At 57.0% G+C, this 15,924-nt stretch overlaps 1 protein-coding gene across 1 annotated transcript in view; it reads right to left on the reverse strand.

Moving 5' to 3' along the window:
- The window catches only part of ABCC12 (ATP-binding cassette, sub-family C (CFTR/MRP), member 12), an 85,207-nt gene that overhangs the window by 55,994 nt on the left and 13,289 nt on the right, over positions 1-15,924 (reverse strand). Inside the window, exons 8-13 of the mRNA XM_012655009.1 lie at positions 15,717-15,823; positions 13,070-13,348; positions 9,470-9,541; positions 7,086-7,210; positions 4,309-4,381; positions 2,547-2,750 (exon numbers count right to left, since the gene is read on the reverse strand). Coding sequence (XP_012510463.1) covers positions 2,547-2,750; positions 4,309-4,381; positions 7,086-7,210; positions 9,470-9,541; positions 13,070-13,348; positions 15,717-15,823 — 860 coding nt within the window. The remainder of the gene's footprint in view (positions 1-2,546; positions 2,751-4,308; positions 4,382-7,085; positions 7,211-9,469; positions 9,542-13,069; positions 13,349-15,716; positions 15,824-15,924) is intronic.

The following is a 15,924-nucleotide window of genomic DNA, read 5'->3' on the forward strand; positions in this document are numbered from 1 at the left end:
TTGAGGCCCCGCTCCCCGATCTGCGGACAGGGACAACGCTACTGCCGTCATCGGGCCACCCTGCGCTCTCCCCTAGGATCGACCACCTCAGGGCAGGAAGCCCCTCCCAGAGGCGGGCAAGACGCTGTGAGATTTAGACGGTTCAGGCGAGGGCAGGAAGGCAGCCTTCGCGGCGTCTGCGCTGCAGGCCCCTCCAAGCACCATTTGGCCTTTGCTGTTCTGGCTTAGACGCCTGAAAGAAGTAGCCGCCTTCGGCCGCTGTATGCGCAGGCGTGGGCGCAGGACAGGCGCACCGCTGCCGCCCTCACGCCTCCCTCCGACTCGCCACCTAGCTCCCTGTCTACTTCCCCGCACGGCCCAAGCAGGGACCGCCTGGCTTTAAATGTCCAGTTATGACATTTTCTGAGCCTTTTTCCCACAAAATAACCCCTCGCCTTTGCACAGATCTCCCAACTTTTCAAAGCCTGATCTCATCTCTTATCTCTCCATCTCCCGCAACCCAGTGAAGAGAGCAAGCTGCTTGATTATCAGCTGATTCAGGTGGGGAAACTGAGGCACCGTAGGCCTGTTACAGTCCCGTAGCCTTCTCTGCCTATGCCAGGGCACACACTCCAGCCCCCCGAGCTCCTGGTGGAGTCCAGTGAGCCCGCAGCCCACTCCAGCGAGACTAGGCAGATTTGCGCGGCTTCATTCTGCAAACGTGACCCGCGTTGGGGTCTGTTGCGAATGCCAGCGTCTTTCCAGTTATTTCCTGGAGTGACAGAAGGGCGATCGTCCAGCCCTACGGCTCAGAAGCATCTGGAGCACCTGTGGGCCCAGGAGTAAAAGCAGCAGAGAAAGACTCCTGCAAAGCCCCGGGGCTCCTGTTCTGGGCTCTGAGTCCCCTCTTCCCTGACCAGGAACAGCCGGACCGAGTTCCTGTGCCACCTGGAGGCTGCCTGCACTTTCCAACGTGCAACACGTGAGAGAAAATGATCCTGGGGAAAGGCGCACTCTGGGGAGAAGAACAGTTCCTGCCCACGGCCACGCCGCTGGCTGGTGAGTTCCAAGGCTGGACCGGGACAGAGGCCATCATCCCCTCCAGGAGAAGTCCTAAGGGACAGCTCTGACCCACACCGGGCAGGTATGAGGTGTCTCCTTCCAGATCCCCGGAGCCCTCAGGAGGACAGCCCTCCCCACTGCGGGCCGTCTCCAGGGATTGGACATCCCGGCACGGAGCCGTGGTCACCACGTTTAGCACCCTGGCTGGGCTTATCCCCCGTCGCCTCGTGGGCGTGCAGAAGAAAGCCAACCTCTGTCCACCCTGACTCCTGGCCAGAAGAGGAACTGGAGCTCTTGGTCCTCACCAGCCCAGCGTGGCGCTTCCTGGGTGCTCGAGCCCCTCGGAGGAAACCCAGACAACACCGTGGGCGAAATTCAGAGGCTGACTGAAGCCAGCAGTCTAGCCCTGGTGAAGGGCGGCACAGGCTGGGGGAGGCGCCACAGCCATGGGAAAGCCCCGGCTTCCTGCATCTTTGAGGAACTCCCCTCTCCTCAGGCTGCTCCTCCTGGCCACCGCTAGAGCATCTGAAAATGCTGGCTGCAGCATCCCGTAGCCACGGCAACCTCACTTGTTGCCATCCCCCACCCTCACCCCAGCTTAACTTAGGCTTGCAAGACAATGAGCCTTGCCTCCTGCCCCCAGACCAGGCTCCTGTTTACATGTGCCCCACGTTCCCCACGGTGGGAGGAGGGTGAAGAAGACAGGAGTCCTCTGCCCTGCCCAACAGGGCTTTCAACAGAGGTCAGCCCCATGGGACCTCTCCTGCGGGAGGGGACACACACATGCACACACACGAACACACACACGCACACACGCACATCTCCGAGGACTCCCCGTGGAGAGGGGAGAGGCAGATGATGGGAGAGAGGGGAAACCTGGCTTGTCTCAGGGTGGAGGGTCTCGGATTCCGACCAGGCGTTCAGTACCTGTTATGTGGGACTGGCGCGGCCAGGACTGTCCCCACCCTGCCACATCCTCAAGTTCACTCAGGTTTTGGCAAGATTCATGCTCCTAAGCCTGAGAGAGTGACCCTGAGCAGAGGGAGCTTCCCCAAAGCCTGAGCCTTGGCCCCAAAGTCCTGGCTTCAAGCCCCTTCCCCCTGGGGTGTGATATCTGGGGCCACCACCCCTGTCATCCCTGCCAAGATGCCCCTGGCTTCGAGCCTGCCCGGCCCTGCTGGAGGAAGGATGGGGTCTGAGTCGCTTCCCCGGCTCCCATTTCCTCACCACCGGAGCTCAGAGCCAGAGGAGGTGCCCAGGGCCGCCCTAAAGGTGGGACTCGAGTTCCTGGAGAATCTGCACTCGGGGGAGGAAAGGTCCTGGCCCCACATACAGGGAGGAGCAGGAGGCTCCTGGGAGCGGCTGTGCCGGGAAACCGTGTCTCGGTGTCCCCTGCTCCCTCCCCGTCCTGTCCAGGAGAGGCAGGTTCAGGCAGGAGAGGGGGCTCTGAGAGCACCAGATGCCACACGTCCGTGTGGCCTCCCGGACTCTGCTTGCTCCCGCACCTGCAGCTGCTGGGTCACCAGGACAATGGTCTTCCCCCGGAGCATCTTCTTAATGCACTCCTCAAAGACGAGCTTCCCCACGTGGGCGTCCACGGCCGACAGGGGGTTGTCCAGCAGGTAGAGCTCACGGTCGGCATAGACGGCTCGGGCCAGGCTGATCCTCTGCCTCTGCCCCCCGGAGAGGTTGAGGCCCCGCTCCCCGATCTGCGGACAGGGACAACACTACTGCCGTCATCGGGCCACCCTGCAGTTCTTGGAGAACGGCAGCTCCCCGAAGCTTCTCAGGATGCAGAGGAAAGGCACACAGACTGGTCGTGAGCACATCCAAGCCCCCCACCGCTGACGGGGCCCCCGAGCACACGAGACCCTGCGGCGGGTGGAAGAGCGCCACTCCTCCCCTTCCCTGGAAGCCACGTGGACAGTGGCACCTGGGGAGAGCCCTTCCCAACACCGAGCAAGGGGGGCCTGCCGCCTGCCGCCCCATCCCAAGGCACACCCCACGGGGAGGACCCTTAACACCAAAGGGCGTCGTCTGCGCAGAGGCTCCGGGAGAACCGAGCAGTGACCCGGAGGGGACGGTTGCTCGGAGCAGACAGAAAAGGGTTTACTGGGGAGCGACTGTCCCCCCAGGCAGCTCTGCGCTCCACGAAGAGAGGAGCCTTGTCTGCCATGTTCGTCATCGCACCCCTGAGCCCTGGCACCGCGCCGGGCACGGAAATGTGCTCAGCAAATATTTACTGGAAGGACGAAAAGCCTGGGTTGCTTACTCCGGGAGACTCTGTCCGGCCAGACCCAAAGTGAACCCCGTGTTCAGCCAGGCGTTGAGCTGGGCACCAGGGTTGGGACACATGAGGCTGGGCAGGAAAAGTCCCCCATCCACGGAGCCCACAGTGTAGCAGGGTGTCAGCTGTATACATAATAATGGCACAAAGCAGAGTTTAGCAAGTGCCAACTGAAAAGCGTAAACCAAGTTCTTGGGGCAAAGTACCTCAGCCCATGTGACTCTGGAAAACCTTCCTCAAGTAGGGGGTTGGGGTTGGAACTTGAAGGGTGGTGACAATAGCAGGGCAGAGACTCAGAGGGCAGGAGGCGAGTGGACACTCTGGCGGCAGGGAGGGGTGGGCAGAAGCCCGACCTAGAAGGGACGGCCAGGGCTGCCGGTGGAGTCTTCGAAAGCCGGCCAGGAGGTCTGTGGGGGCCGCTTCCTGCACGGGCCGGTGGAGGGCACAGCAGAGAGGGGCAGTGTGCTCTGGACTGGCCGTCTGGTCTCCCTGGGGCTCCCGGGCAAGGTGGGGAAGGCTGTGCAGGACGGGGACACAACGAGAGGGCAAGATGGTGCCCCTGGATCACGTGAGCTGGCAGGCTCCGCCGCGGACTGAGCCAGAGCTTTGGACAAGCACCCCAGGGGCCGTGTTTGGAGGTTACCCCTACGCTCCTGGCCTGGGCAGAGCCAGTGAGATGCCAGCCACATGCGGTACCCCTGGACCCTGCTTTGGGGGACAGAGCCAGCCCTCAAGGTGAGGAAGCCGTTTTCACCAGAAACCTCTCCTGGATGACAGGCAGATTGGGAGCAGCCGGGAAGTGACCGCACTGTGCCAAGCACGAGCGGGCTTGGGGCCACGGCCGCCGTGGTGTCCCGCAAGTGTGGAGCTCAGGATGGGCAGAACCTGGGCTTTGCCACACTTCCCAGGACAGCTCTGTCCCCGGAGCATGTGGCCCTGGGCAAGCGGCTGCCTGTGGCTGCACCCCCAGCTCTGCTCACCTCGGTCAAGTCTCCGTAAGGGAGGCTGCTCAGGTCCTTCTGGAGGCCACAGACGCGGACCGTGTGCTGATACCTGTGGCGACAAAGGCCGGGAGTCAGCAGGCTGGGAAAGCCCACGACGCTGCTGCCCACGCCGCTCCTGCGGTGCTGCCCGTGTCGCCAGGGCGAGGCATGAGCAGCGGGTGCCGTGTTCAGGCTCTCTGGACTCCTGCTCGGTCTTCAGTGTCCCAAGGGCAGCGACCCCTTGGCCCCTGGGTCCCTCCCCTGCTACAGTAAAATTGCAGAAATCAGAACAGTGAAACGAAGCCCAAACTTCGTCCGCACATTCCTCCAATCAAGGACAGCGACTGATCTTTGTGTCCCCAAGCTCTCACAAAAAACTGTGCCTGTCACTAACATTCTCACCCGCCCTACCCCTCCCCTCCCATCACAGGGCTCCCACCACACAGGCAAGAGGACATCGGCACACGGGAAACCCCTGAAGGGAGCACTGTGGGTGCCGACTGCCGGCGCTGCCAGTGGGAGCCGGGGCGGGTCACCACGTGGGCCGAGGCCGCTGGGGAGGGCTGCCTGGAGGGCTGAAGCCAGACCACGAATGGAGGAGAGGAGGTGTGTGGGGGGAGGCTGGCAGCACAGCCAGGTGATCACAGGTGGTGGCCATGCCATCTGCCCGGCACCTTCTGCTCCAGAAAGATGCTCTACCCGCCCGTCACTCCTACCTGGCTGCAGAGAACAGGGTTTCCTTCCCCCGGGACAGCTGCGGACGCTGGGGCAGAGAGTGCTGCCTAAGGGGACGAGGCTGAGCGGGAGCAGCACCTCCTCCTTGGGCCTCCCGGCCTCTCCGCTCTGCCCCCTCAGCATCGCGCTCGGCCTAGCCCTGGGGCCCAGGCGCGGGGAGTCTGACAGACCTGCCCCTCAGCCTGCAAAGGGCAGCCACGCCGAGGGCTCAGCTGCACAGCCGCCCCACCGGGCATGACCCCTCCACTGAGGGAGAAGCCCACCCCTGGGGACTTCAGGCACCGAGGGATCTAGGAGCGTCAGCGGTCAGTGAGATGCGCGGGCTCCCCCAGCTTTCTCTGCACCGCTAACGCACCCAGACCGCCCGGCGCAGACAGACTCTCCCCCAGGCGTCGCAGCACCCCGCACGGACGGCCGCCTCGGATCCGGCTCCTGCTCGGAAGGCCTGGCAGCCGTTCAGGTTTGTGCCCCATTCAAGCAGCTGCCCCGCGACGGACCCTAGGTGTCTCTCCCACTAGGCAGGTGACCTGCCTCCGCGGAGTGTGGCGGGTTGACTGATTGATGGATCGACCAATATCATTAGCATCACGGGACCCTCTTTCCTCAGCGCATGACGATGGGCAGGCCTCACAGCTCAGGCCTTGCAAGACGCACCTCCCAGCGAAGGGGCAGCAGCAAGGGAGAAAGCCGCAGAGCGCGAACGGCTGTCCTGCAGGCTCTTGCCACTTGGCACGTTCCTCCTTGGTGCGCTGTCAGTTCTGAGCGTCTCTCGCAGCCCCTTCCAGACTTAAGCACCTTAGGGCCAGGATACTCCTGAGCCATCTCTGTGTCCCCGTGGTGGCCGCCATGCTGCCGGCATTTGGTGAATATTTGCCCCCTGAAGGTCCTTATTGACGAATAAAGGAACCCTCCTTCCTGCCTCCTTCCTTGGAAAGAGAAGGCATTCCGGGGGACGGGGGAGGCACGGGCCGAGGGGCTGGGGCCAGGACACGCTGAGCAGAGCAGTTTGGCTGGTGCCAAGGGAGACCTTCCTGCCACACCTGACCCTCCTGGTGACAGGACATCACGGCCAGGGAGGAGGAGGTGATGTAACAGCCTCTTGCTGAGAACCCACATGCTGGCCAACGCCAGCCGGCAGGGACAGTTCGTAGGTTCAGACAATAAGATGAGAAAGGACAAACCACCAAGGGAGAGGTGACAGCCAGATTCCTAAGACCAACCCCATCTCTCTCACTTCAGCGCTGGGATGCTTGGGAGGTTTCTGGGTGACCCAGCTGCCAGGCAGCCCCAGCGGGAACAAATGACGCTGGTCCAGAGTTCAAGACATAAGTCCAAGACTTATCCCATTTGCTGTTTGACATTTAATGGCATTTAATGCCTCAGGTGGGTCAAGTCACCTTTCTGGGCCTTAGTTTCTTTACCTGTAAAACCAGGATATGTGCCAGGATCCCCTAAACAGGTGGCCATCGGCCCTACATGACAGAACACACGTGGCAATGCCACACTCGGCAAAGAACCACGGAAGATACTGCTTTCCACAGTTTAAAAAGAATGGTCCAGGGTGCATCAAACAATTATAACTTGGTTTTTGTTTCACTAGATCATTCTGAGGACACTAACAGCAACATATGCTGACAGCTCAGATGTCAACTAAGAGCGTCAGGGCTGATTCCTGATACTTGCCACTCACGATCTCAAGCAAAGTTTCGGTTGCTCAGTCTAAAGCGAAATTGCCAGATTCATTTTTCCCTAGTCAGACAGCACATGCCCTCTAACAGAGAACCTCGGAACACGTGCTACTCTGCCCTGGGCATAAGGTGCCGGTTCTGTTCTCTTCCCATGAGCAGTCCCATGTCTGCAGAAGCCGCCTCTGCCGAACTCTGGGTCGAGAAGAGAAAACCCAGTGCCTGTGTGGACCTGCTGCATGTTTAACCGGAAATCGTTAAGCACCCACTTAGCAACCACTACCAGTGGCATCGGCATCTGTAGCACAGTGCACCAGACACTAAAGGGCCTCGTGCTTTAACAGTCAGTATTACCTTTGGTGATCATACTTTTCTCCAAATAATATGTTTTCTCTCACGGTCCCGTGAAAGATCCACGGCTGCTGGGAGACGTAAGCCACGGCCCCGCTGACAGCCACGATCCCTCTCTGCAGCTGCATCTGGAGCGACAACACAGGGGACCTTCAGAAGCAGCCCCGCCCCGAGGACTTTTCTTCAAGAGCCCAGTGCTCATTCCATGAGCATTGATTACGACGGTGCAAGACGTCAACAGGACGTCTTGCCCACCTGCCAGAAAGCCCAACTGTGCAGATGGAGGGTCTCAAAGTCGAACCCCTGCAAGGGGCTAGGCAGGGAGCACGAGAGAAGAAGCAGCGGTAAGTCCCGCTGCAAACTGGAGGGCACAGGCCGCGGGGCTGCTCCAGCACACGGCACCCGTGCGCCAACACGAGATGCCTTCTGAACAGACCAACCATGAGAGGCCCTTCCTCCAGAGGCACTGGCTGGATCCGACCCTCCTCAGCCAAGCCCCAGGAGCAGGGCACAGCCTGCACCACCGTGGACGGTGGCCCTGGCATGCCCCATCTTAAGGAAGCAGCCTCAACCAGGTTGCGCGGTGGGTGCCGTGCAAGGACAACGGTAGACGTTAGCGGTGATGCAATGTTCAAAGCTGTCAGGAGAGGGGATGTGCCAGGCAGGCCACAGTGCCCAGGGCTGAGGCTCGTGGTCAGCAGCAGCAGTGTGTCTGAGAGCAGGGATGGAGCAGCCAAGGTGGTCAAAGGATGCGATACCATTTCACCTCAGGAATAGTCCAAGGGACAGAGAATTCAACGTGGAGAAGAGACAGTGATAATAACAATAACAGTAACATGAGTAGTGGCTGAAATGTGTAGGGCACATTCCATGCGCTGTGTTAAGTATATAATAGATGCTTATCCCCATGACTGGCCTTGCAAATTATCTTATAACCAACTGTTGCATGAATTATCTCCTTTCATCCTCACCACAACTCTCCTTAGCCCCATTTTACAGATTTGAGGAAACCAAGGCTCTGAGAGGTTAAATTACTTCTCCACCGTTAAACAGTGAGCACATGGCCGAGACATGGTGGGTGAACCCAGGCCAGCCAGAGTGCCATCCTACCTGCCCAGTGACCACAGGCAGAGGCCTGATCCCACCACTCTTGCGTGGCAGATAGATTCTATTTTTCTCTGAAAAGTTCCAAAGGAGCAGACCAAAGGATAGAAGTTAAAAGGAGGTAAGTTTCACTCCAATATACGTCAAAACTCTCCACAGAGGAAAGAGGCTGTGAAATAATGAGTTCTGCACCACGAGATATCCGAGCAGAGGCTGGAACATCTTTTATATAGGATGCCATCAAGAGGATCACATTATTAGGCATAGGATTGAGCTGGGTCACCTGTGCGGCACCTGCCAACTCCAGGATCATCGCAGAGGCACACAAACTGAACCCCAGAGCATGGGTGACCTCAGGAGCTCACCCAATTCAGCCCCTGCCTCCACCTCCAGGCAGGAAAGGAGTCATCACTCTTTCTACAGATGAGTCGGCTGAGGCCAAAAGAAGTCACTCGCATTGGAGCTCATAAGACACATCCCCCACCCTGTTTGGCACCCCTTCTGAGCCCTTCCGAGCCTGGTTTCTTCAGAGGTATCTTTCTTCTTGCTTTAGACAGTCCAGACTGCCCAAACTTCTCTTTAGGAACAGTGGAGTGAGGAAAAAGAACGTAATCCTTTTTTCCCAGAAAATTTCTCATTCACATGGGATGCAATCAAGAAACCATGGCAACATAGAGGCCTGTGAATACAGTAAATGGGGTCACCCAGCTAAAGGTAGCAGAGAAGGGACAAGAACCCAGGTTCCTCTCTCTTCCCACAGCAAGGTTTGCAGAGAAGTTGGGGGACGTGCTACTTCGGTTCACGCACGGATTCACCACCCTTCGCTGAGGCAGTGGTCGAACATCTGCTCCGGCAGACGCTGGCGCAGGTGCTGGGCATGCGGAGATGAACGAGGCAAAAATACATTGAGAGTCACTGTGGGTCCCAGACTTCCAGGGCCTTCCCCACCAAGCGGCCGTGCTGGCTTTCCTAAATCAGGACAGCCTGAGTCACGGGAAAAACCAGGGGTTTAGTGACCCATCTCTTCCTCTGACCCAGAAAGCGGTCACCGTTCAACACCCGTCCTCGGGGACAAACGCAGGAGTGTGTGAAAGCTCAGCCTTGTCTGGCGAAGGGGTGTGGAGCTGCCAAGCGTGTTAACCTCGCGAAAATGGTGGTGAACCCCACCACAGTGCCGCCGAGATCACCCACTGGGCCCCCGGCTCTCAGGACCAAGCCCGGCGGGAAGGGACCATTTCCCTGTCACGCCAACGTTCCGTACCCAGGGCACTCACCCAGCTTACCTGTCCCAGGAGAGCTGCGATGAGGGAGCTCTTCCCACTTCCCACATTCCCGCATATTCCCAAGACCTCTCCCTGCCGGAGAAATAGAGATAAGACACAGTCCCTCTCCCAGCTCTTAGAGGGGCTTGGGCCAAAGGTGTCACTCCCAAACTGTGCTGGCCAAGCCAAGCAGGGACCAAGGAGTCACTGCTGGCTCTGTGGGGTGGCGGCTGCTGCCTCACACACCAACCTCGGTACACACAGCCTGGGTGGACACAGGAGTGTGAGTCTTAACTAAGTGCGTGCGCTGGCGCAGCGTAGCGAAGGGCCCAGAGGGCTTCTGGACATCACATGTGATCACTCACGTGAAACAGCCCCGTGCTGGTCTGGGAGACACAGGCCCTGGACACGAGGGCCGTCCTGTGCCCAGACTCCAGAAAGGCAAACCCGAGGGGAGGGGAAAGGCTGCACAATCCAGGGGACAAGCGTAGCCTTTGAAGAGTGGGCAGCTGAGCGCTTTTCAAAAGTCATTTTTTTATAGATGCCTTTACAATAACAACTCAATCGGAAACAACCACGCAGTTAAAATATTCTAACAGGTTGGGTTCATGGATTACTCTACAGCTGTAGATTTATTAATTCAACCAACAAACCCTTACTTGTTACTACCAGAGCCCGCTCTGTGCCAGCAAGAACACAACGCAGCACGAACACGGCAGACGGCAGTCTGGGCTGCCCTCGCAGAGCTCCGCTTGGAGATGGAGGGGACGGGCGGGAGGCAGGAGACGTCATGAAACGTGGGGCACAGTGACGCTCGCCGGGGAGAAAAACACAGCCGGGAAGAGACAGGGAGTGGGGGGACGTATGGGGGGCACAGAGAAAGCCCTACTGGAAAAGCTGATGTCTCGGCTTTAGTCCTCCTCGAATAGAGGATCTGGCTGCCAGGGGCTTGTTTGGGAGGTGCAGGGAACAGCAGGAGGGAAGAGGGGAAGTGATACCGGAAAGGGAAGGCGGCCCATAAGGAGCGTCCTATTAGGTCAGCTCGCTCACGAGGCAGATGAAGCTCAATCCTGCAGGGAAACTGAGGATAGTCTCAGCCTACCCAGTGTCCGAGGGCGTTGGGGTGTTGCCACCCACGGTCACTGTTTGAGGGCTGCTCCTAGGCTGTTACCCAGCACTCTGCGGGTGCCGTGCAGAGCCCCCGGCACAGACGCGCATCTGGCAGTTGGGAGACAGAGCACAGTGAAGCACATGGGCGTGGGCAGCATCCGCTCCAGATGGCGTCTGAATAAAACCCGAGTGAGGCGAGGGGGGGAGCCGCAGAGGTACCTGGGGAGAGCCCCTGCGGGCAGAGGAGAGCCCACGCGGGCACGCCGGGGTGGAAGCGTGGCCCCTGCTGTGTTCAAGCAGGCGGTGCAACACGGCAGTTGGGACACCCAAGAACGCTCGCGTGTAGACCTGCTCCCTGCAATCCCTTAGGGTGAGGAGGCCCAACATGGGGCCAAATGTGGCTCCTTTCCCAGCCCAGGCTACACCAGAAAGGCGCAGTTCCTGTCCGCCACTCCCAGCCCACGAAGGCTGCCGCCTGTCATCAGTGATTCCTTAGACAAGTCCTTACTGAAAGCCAGGTGTCATCCCAGGCACCAGGGTAAGACGGTGATCGGTGTGGCTGCGGTCCCCACCTTTACGGAGCCCACATTGTCGTTGAAGCTGCATGTAAATGAGGCTGATTCTTTGTAATTCCACTAAAACGACTTCAAGGGATTGGGGCGTCATAGAGACTTTGGGACAAAGAGACCACAGGTTTGGATCCAGCCTCACTAGGTACTTGGCTCTCCTTTGAGTCCTGTCTACTTCCTGGGGCCAGTAAGAGCCTTCTAGATTCATCTTTGCCTTCAGCAGAAAACCCATGAGGCCTGCATCCTCTGAGCTTCTGATTATTTGTTCATTCAGCAAACGTTACTGGGAACCCCTGAGCCAGGTGCTGGGCTTGGTGCTAAGGACGTAACCGTGAACAGCACACTCTGAGTTCACGGAGGAGGCAGTCTACTGGAATCATGGAGCAAAACTTGGAAAAACTCGGATGCCCTGAATTTAGGCCATTTGAGGGCGGCACTTAAGCTGAAAATGATGGTTGAAGGAAAAAGGTGACAACAATAGCTAACACAGTTGAGACTTACTACGGGCTTAGCATTTTTACATGGTACCTCAGTTCTCACAACCGCCTTGGGAAATGGTACCGTCATAAAATCCAACACACCCGAGGTCCAGCAGCTGGTAACTGAACGGACGGGAGGTCCACCAAGCTCCAGAAACATACCCTGAATCCACAGGACATTGTGTTGTCCCCACTGTATCTTCAACTTATTTCACAAAATGTTGGCCGTGTCCCTGATGCACTAATCCAGGCATTACCAATGCACTGCAAAGAGCATTAGGAGTGAAGCCATCGGAGGGAAAAAGCAGCTTCTTTAGAACACAGAGCAGTTCACTGAGGCCTCTCTGAAACAACTGGGAAGGTAGGTGCTGCACCACACAGGTGCGGGGACAGGAAGGAGAAGGCAAAGTGAGTGGTACTTAGCAGGACTTAATTGAGATCTGAGCTCAGCTGCACTCAGCAGACCAAACAGTCCCAACGAAGACGTGGCCAACAGCCTTGTTACCTACAAGAGGTACCGTTCTCGTGCCGGCGATTGAGCTCGACAGTGCATGACAAACAAGACCCTCCCCTAGAGCGCTCACGCAGGGAAAGGGCCAGTCAACAAGACGGGAGAGTAAAATGCTAAGCACAAGATCACGCTGAGCCCTCGGCACAAAATCAATGCTGTCCCCCCGGGAGCTGCTGCCCCGTCCCCGGCACAGGGAGAAGATGTGCGGGGGAGAGGCAGGAGAAGGCCAGACACTCCTAAATCCACAGCTTCGGCTAAAACTCTAGCCCCCAGGCTTGAGGGGCGGGAGCAGCAGACAGTCCTGGCTGGCTTGGCCGGCTGTGCTCTGGCGACCTCTGCGGGGCTGCCTGTCGGTCTCATTCTGCTCCTCACTAGAGCCGCCCTGCGTGGCGGTGAAGAGCACAGACTCTGGCGCCCTGGGCGTGAGGCCCTCCCCTGCCGCTCGCCAACCAACCGTGCGCACTTGGGCAGGTTACATAACCTTCTTCAGCCTCGGGCTCCTCGGTCCCAAGGTGGGGCAGTTGCAGTGCCGCCGCACACGGTTTCGGGGCACTAAATGAGGTAACTGCGTACCTGGTAAACAGTAAGTGCTCATAATCTTCAGTCATTATTATCTATCACAATACTGCAATGTGGAATCAAGAGCAGATCTAGAAAGACTTATGAAAGCTAGTCAGTTACAGCCCAGCTGCCTGAAGGGGACTGTCCACTCAAAATTGCAACCGAACCCAAGGGAGGCGTTGGAAGTCAATACTAATATAACCACTCTCCCTTCTCTGAGCTTGACGAGGATGTCTATGAGGTTCTTGTACATAGTTTTAAAATTGGGGGAAAAAACAGAGACCCTGGTTGAAGATATCCCACCACCACCCCAGTTCTAACTGAAGTGTCTTAGGCCACGAGAAGGCCACAGCTGTGCAGCACAGGGAGGAAGGACGGAGCACACACCCACCTTTCTAAGCACAAAGCTGATGTTGCACAGGACTGATCTGGGGCCGCCGCTTTGTTCCTCTGCGCCAGCGACTCCCTGGGCTGGTGGACTCCAATCACTGCCTGTCTCCGGCCTCCGTTTCTTAAAAAAATGTTTTTTCTTATTCTTCACTTTCTTTAGGTCACTTTTCCTGCTGGCTTCTTGTTCCCACGTCAAGGTGGCATTTGCTAAAAGCAAGACAGTATCCGGGTCTTCTGGTTGGGTGATGTAAGATGGGGGGCTTTTATCTATGAGAATTTTCTAAGATTAAAGAGACAAAATTAACTGGGTAGACATCAGCCATTTGAAGAATCATCCCAGTATATATTCTAATGACCCCAAATCACAGTTTTGGCAATTCTACCGAGGACGCCCAGGAAAGAGATTCTGCAGTTATTTCCCTCAGGAGAAGCTGCAGCGGAAATGGTTTGCTAGCTCCTACCATCTGGGGCAGATGCCTCTTCAGCCACAAGGCTCATGTGGGTCACGCAGTCGGAGAATCCAGCTACGCTTCACCCTCGTGCCCAATGTAGTCAGCCTTGCCAGCCTGGGCGGTGGACTTCGCTGTTTGGCACAAATGGCAAAGACCCAAAGAAACCAAGATCATGTGCTCAGTCTCTGCTGTGTCCTCATCCTAGGTTCCCTCTAAGCTCGGTTCGACAAAACATTTGCCGAGTCTCTACCTTGTGCCAGACTCTGGGGCAAACAGCAGAAATGCAAACATAAATAAGGCATTGTTCCGGTCCCTGGAGAGATTACGATCTGCGAGGGGGAGATGGGAACAGGCGCAGATCGTTTCAGCGAAACGTGACGTGGACAGAGCACTCTGACTGCCGGGGAAGGGGCGCTCGGCACCCCATCTCGGAGGTGCACGTGGCTGGTGTCAGCTGAGTCTGGAAGGTGCCATACGGGCAAAGATGAGAGAGGGCGGAGAAGGGGAGCGTGCTGTTGGAGGCGCAGCACAGCGAAGGCGAGGAAGAGTGCAAAAGCGCGGTCCGCTGGGGCGGCTCGGGACCGCTGGGGTGCAGAGCGCGAGGTAGGACGGGGACGGGAGACAAGGTCGAGACGAAACTGAGCACCCACAGACGGAGGGCTCGAGTTCAGTCCTGGAGGGGACGAGGGTTCAAGAATGTTGAGCAGGGACGTATCAGTGGTCGGATCAATATCTTGAAGGCTCTCCAGGGGTCGAGTGTAATATCGATTTGAGGAGGACATTGGAAAAAGAAGGGTTGGTTCATAAATCACTGTGACAGTTCAGATGAGAGCTGATGGAGGCCCCTCCTGAAGGTGACAGCAACAGGGACAGAGCGAAGTCATTAAGACCATCCTTCCTCCAGTCTAAGGAGCATCTTTAATTTTTTCCTGATATCATAATATGTGCAATTAATGGGATGCTGTTGATTTTTATGCTTTGTTCAAAAGTGATAACAGTGCACTTTCCAATCCAGTCTTACAATGGTGGCTCTTAAAACTGAGGGACTAGGCCGGGCGCAGTGGCTCACGCTTGTAATCCTAGCACTCTGGGAGGCCGAGGCGGGTGGATCGCTCGAGGTCAGGAGTTCAAGACCAGCCTGAGCAAGAGCGAGACCGCATCTCTACTGAAAAAAAATAGAAAGAAATTAGCTGGACAACTAAAAATATATAGAAAAAATTAGCCGGGCATGGTGGTGCCCGCTGTAGTCCCAGCTACTAGGAAGGCTGAGGCTGGAGGATCACTTGAGCCCAGGAGTTTGAGGTTGCTGTGAGCTAGGATGACGCCACGGCACTCTAGCCCAGGCAACAGAGTGAGACTCTGTCTCAAAAAAAAAAAAAACTGCAGGACCAGAGTAATCAGGGGGTGATTTAACAGGGCTTTTGACTGGCTGGATGTGGACAGGAGGTGAGGGGAGGGTGCAGGAGCTGAGGATGCTTCAGGCGACTTCCAGATTTCTGGCTTGGGCAAATAAGATCCTTCAGCCAATTCGCAGACGTCTGAACATGCTGTTTCCTGACTAGAACGCTCTTCTCTCTTTTCCTTTCCTTGCCTGAACTTTAAAAACACTTTATCTGCCCTTCTTGCATGTCACAAACATCCTTCCCATTTGCGGGAATTATGAGGGTGCCTGGTCCGACCCTGGAACAGAGGCTCTGAGGGGAAAGACTCTCTCTTCCTCACACCGGCATTTCCCACAGGTCTGATAGCTGTAGGAGGCGCACAGTGAGCCTTCGACGAGTGGAAAAATGGATGAGTGAAGCAGCTAGATGAGCATAAATGTGGGTCCCCCACCCTCTGCATCGCTTCTACCCCCCCATCACAGGACAAAGGGGGATGGCTCAGTGCAAACCCAACCCCTCTCCTGGAACAACGTAAGATTTAACGCTTGGATGGGGGTAGAGGGTCAGGAATATTTTCCCCATGTACGGAGACTCTATCTCACTTTTCCTACAAAGGCGAACCCCCTGTAAAACTCTGCCTGGTCCTTCCTCCACGCGCATGTGTTGAGCCAACTCTGAAAGGAGGCCCTTCTCCCAGTGTCAGCCCCAAAAATGACACAGTCCTGCAGTGGGTTGGTACAGCATTCCCACATCTGAGCATCTTCCCATCCGGAAATGAGCTCTCTCTTCCCTACTCACCCAGCGCCAGTTATACCTTCATTCTCCTCAGGGAGACACTGGCTTCGGCCCCTGCCTTGACCGAGAAAGGCAGGATTGCAATTGAGAACTTCATTACATTAAACATGGCAATCACACTAAATGCTTGAAGAACAGAAGAGAGGTACGAAGTTTAGGGTGGGAGGTTGCCTTGGCTCCCAACCGTTACACCCATGGGGGTTAAACTTATCGAGACGAGAAACGGT

Source organism: Propithecus coquereli, unplaced genomic scaffold (assembly GCF_000956105.1).
Source record: "Propithecus coquereli isolate 6110/MARCELLA unplaced genomic scaffold, Pcoq_1.0 Scaffold458, whole genome shotgun sequence".
Taxonomy (NCBI): Eukaryota; Metazoa; Chordata; class Mammalia; order Primates; family Indriidae; genus Propithecus; species Propithecus coquereli.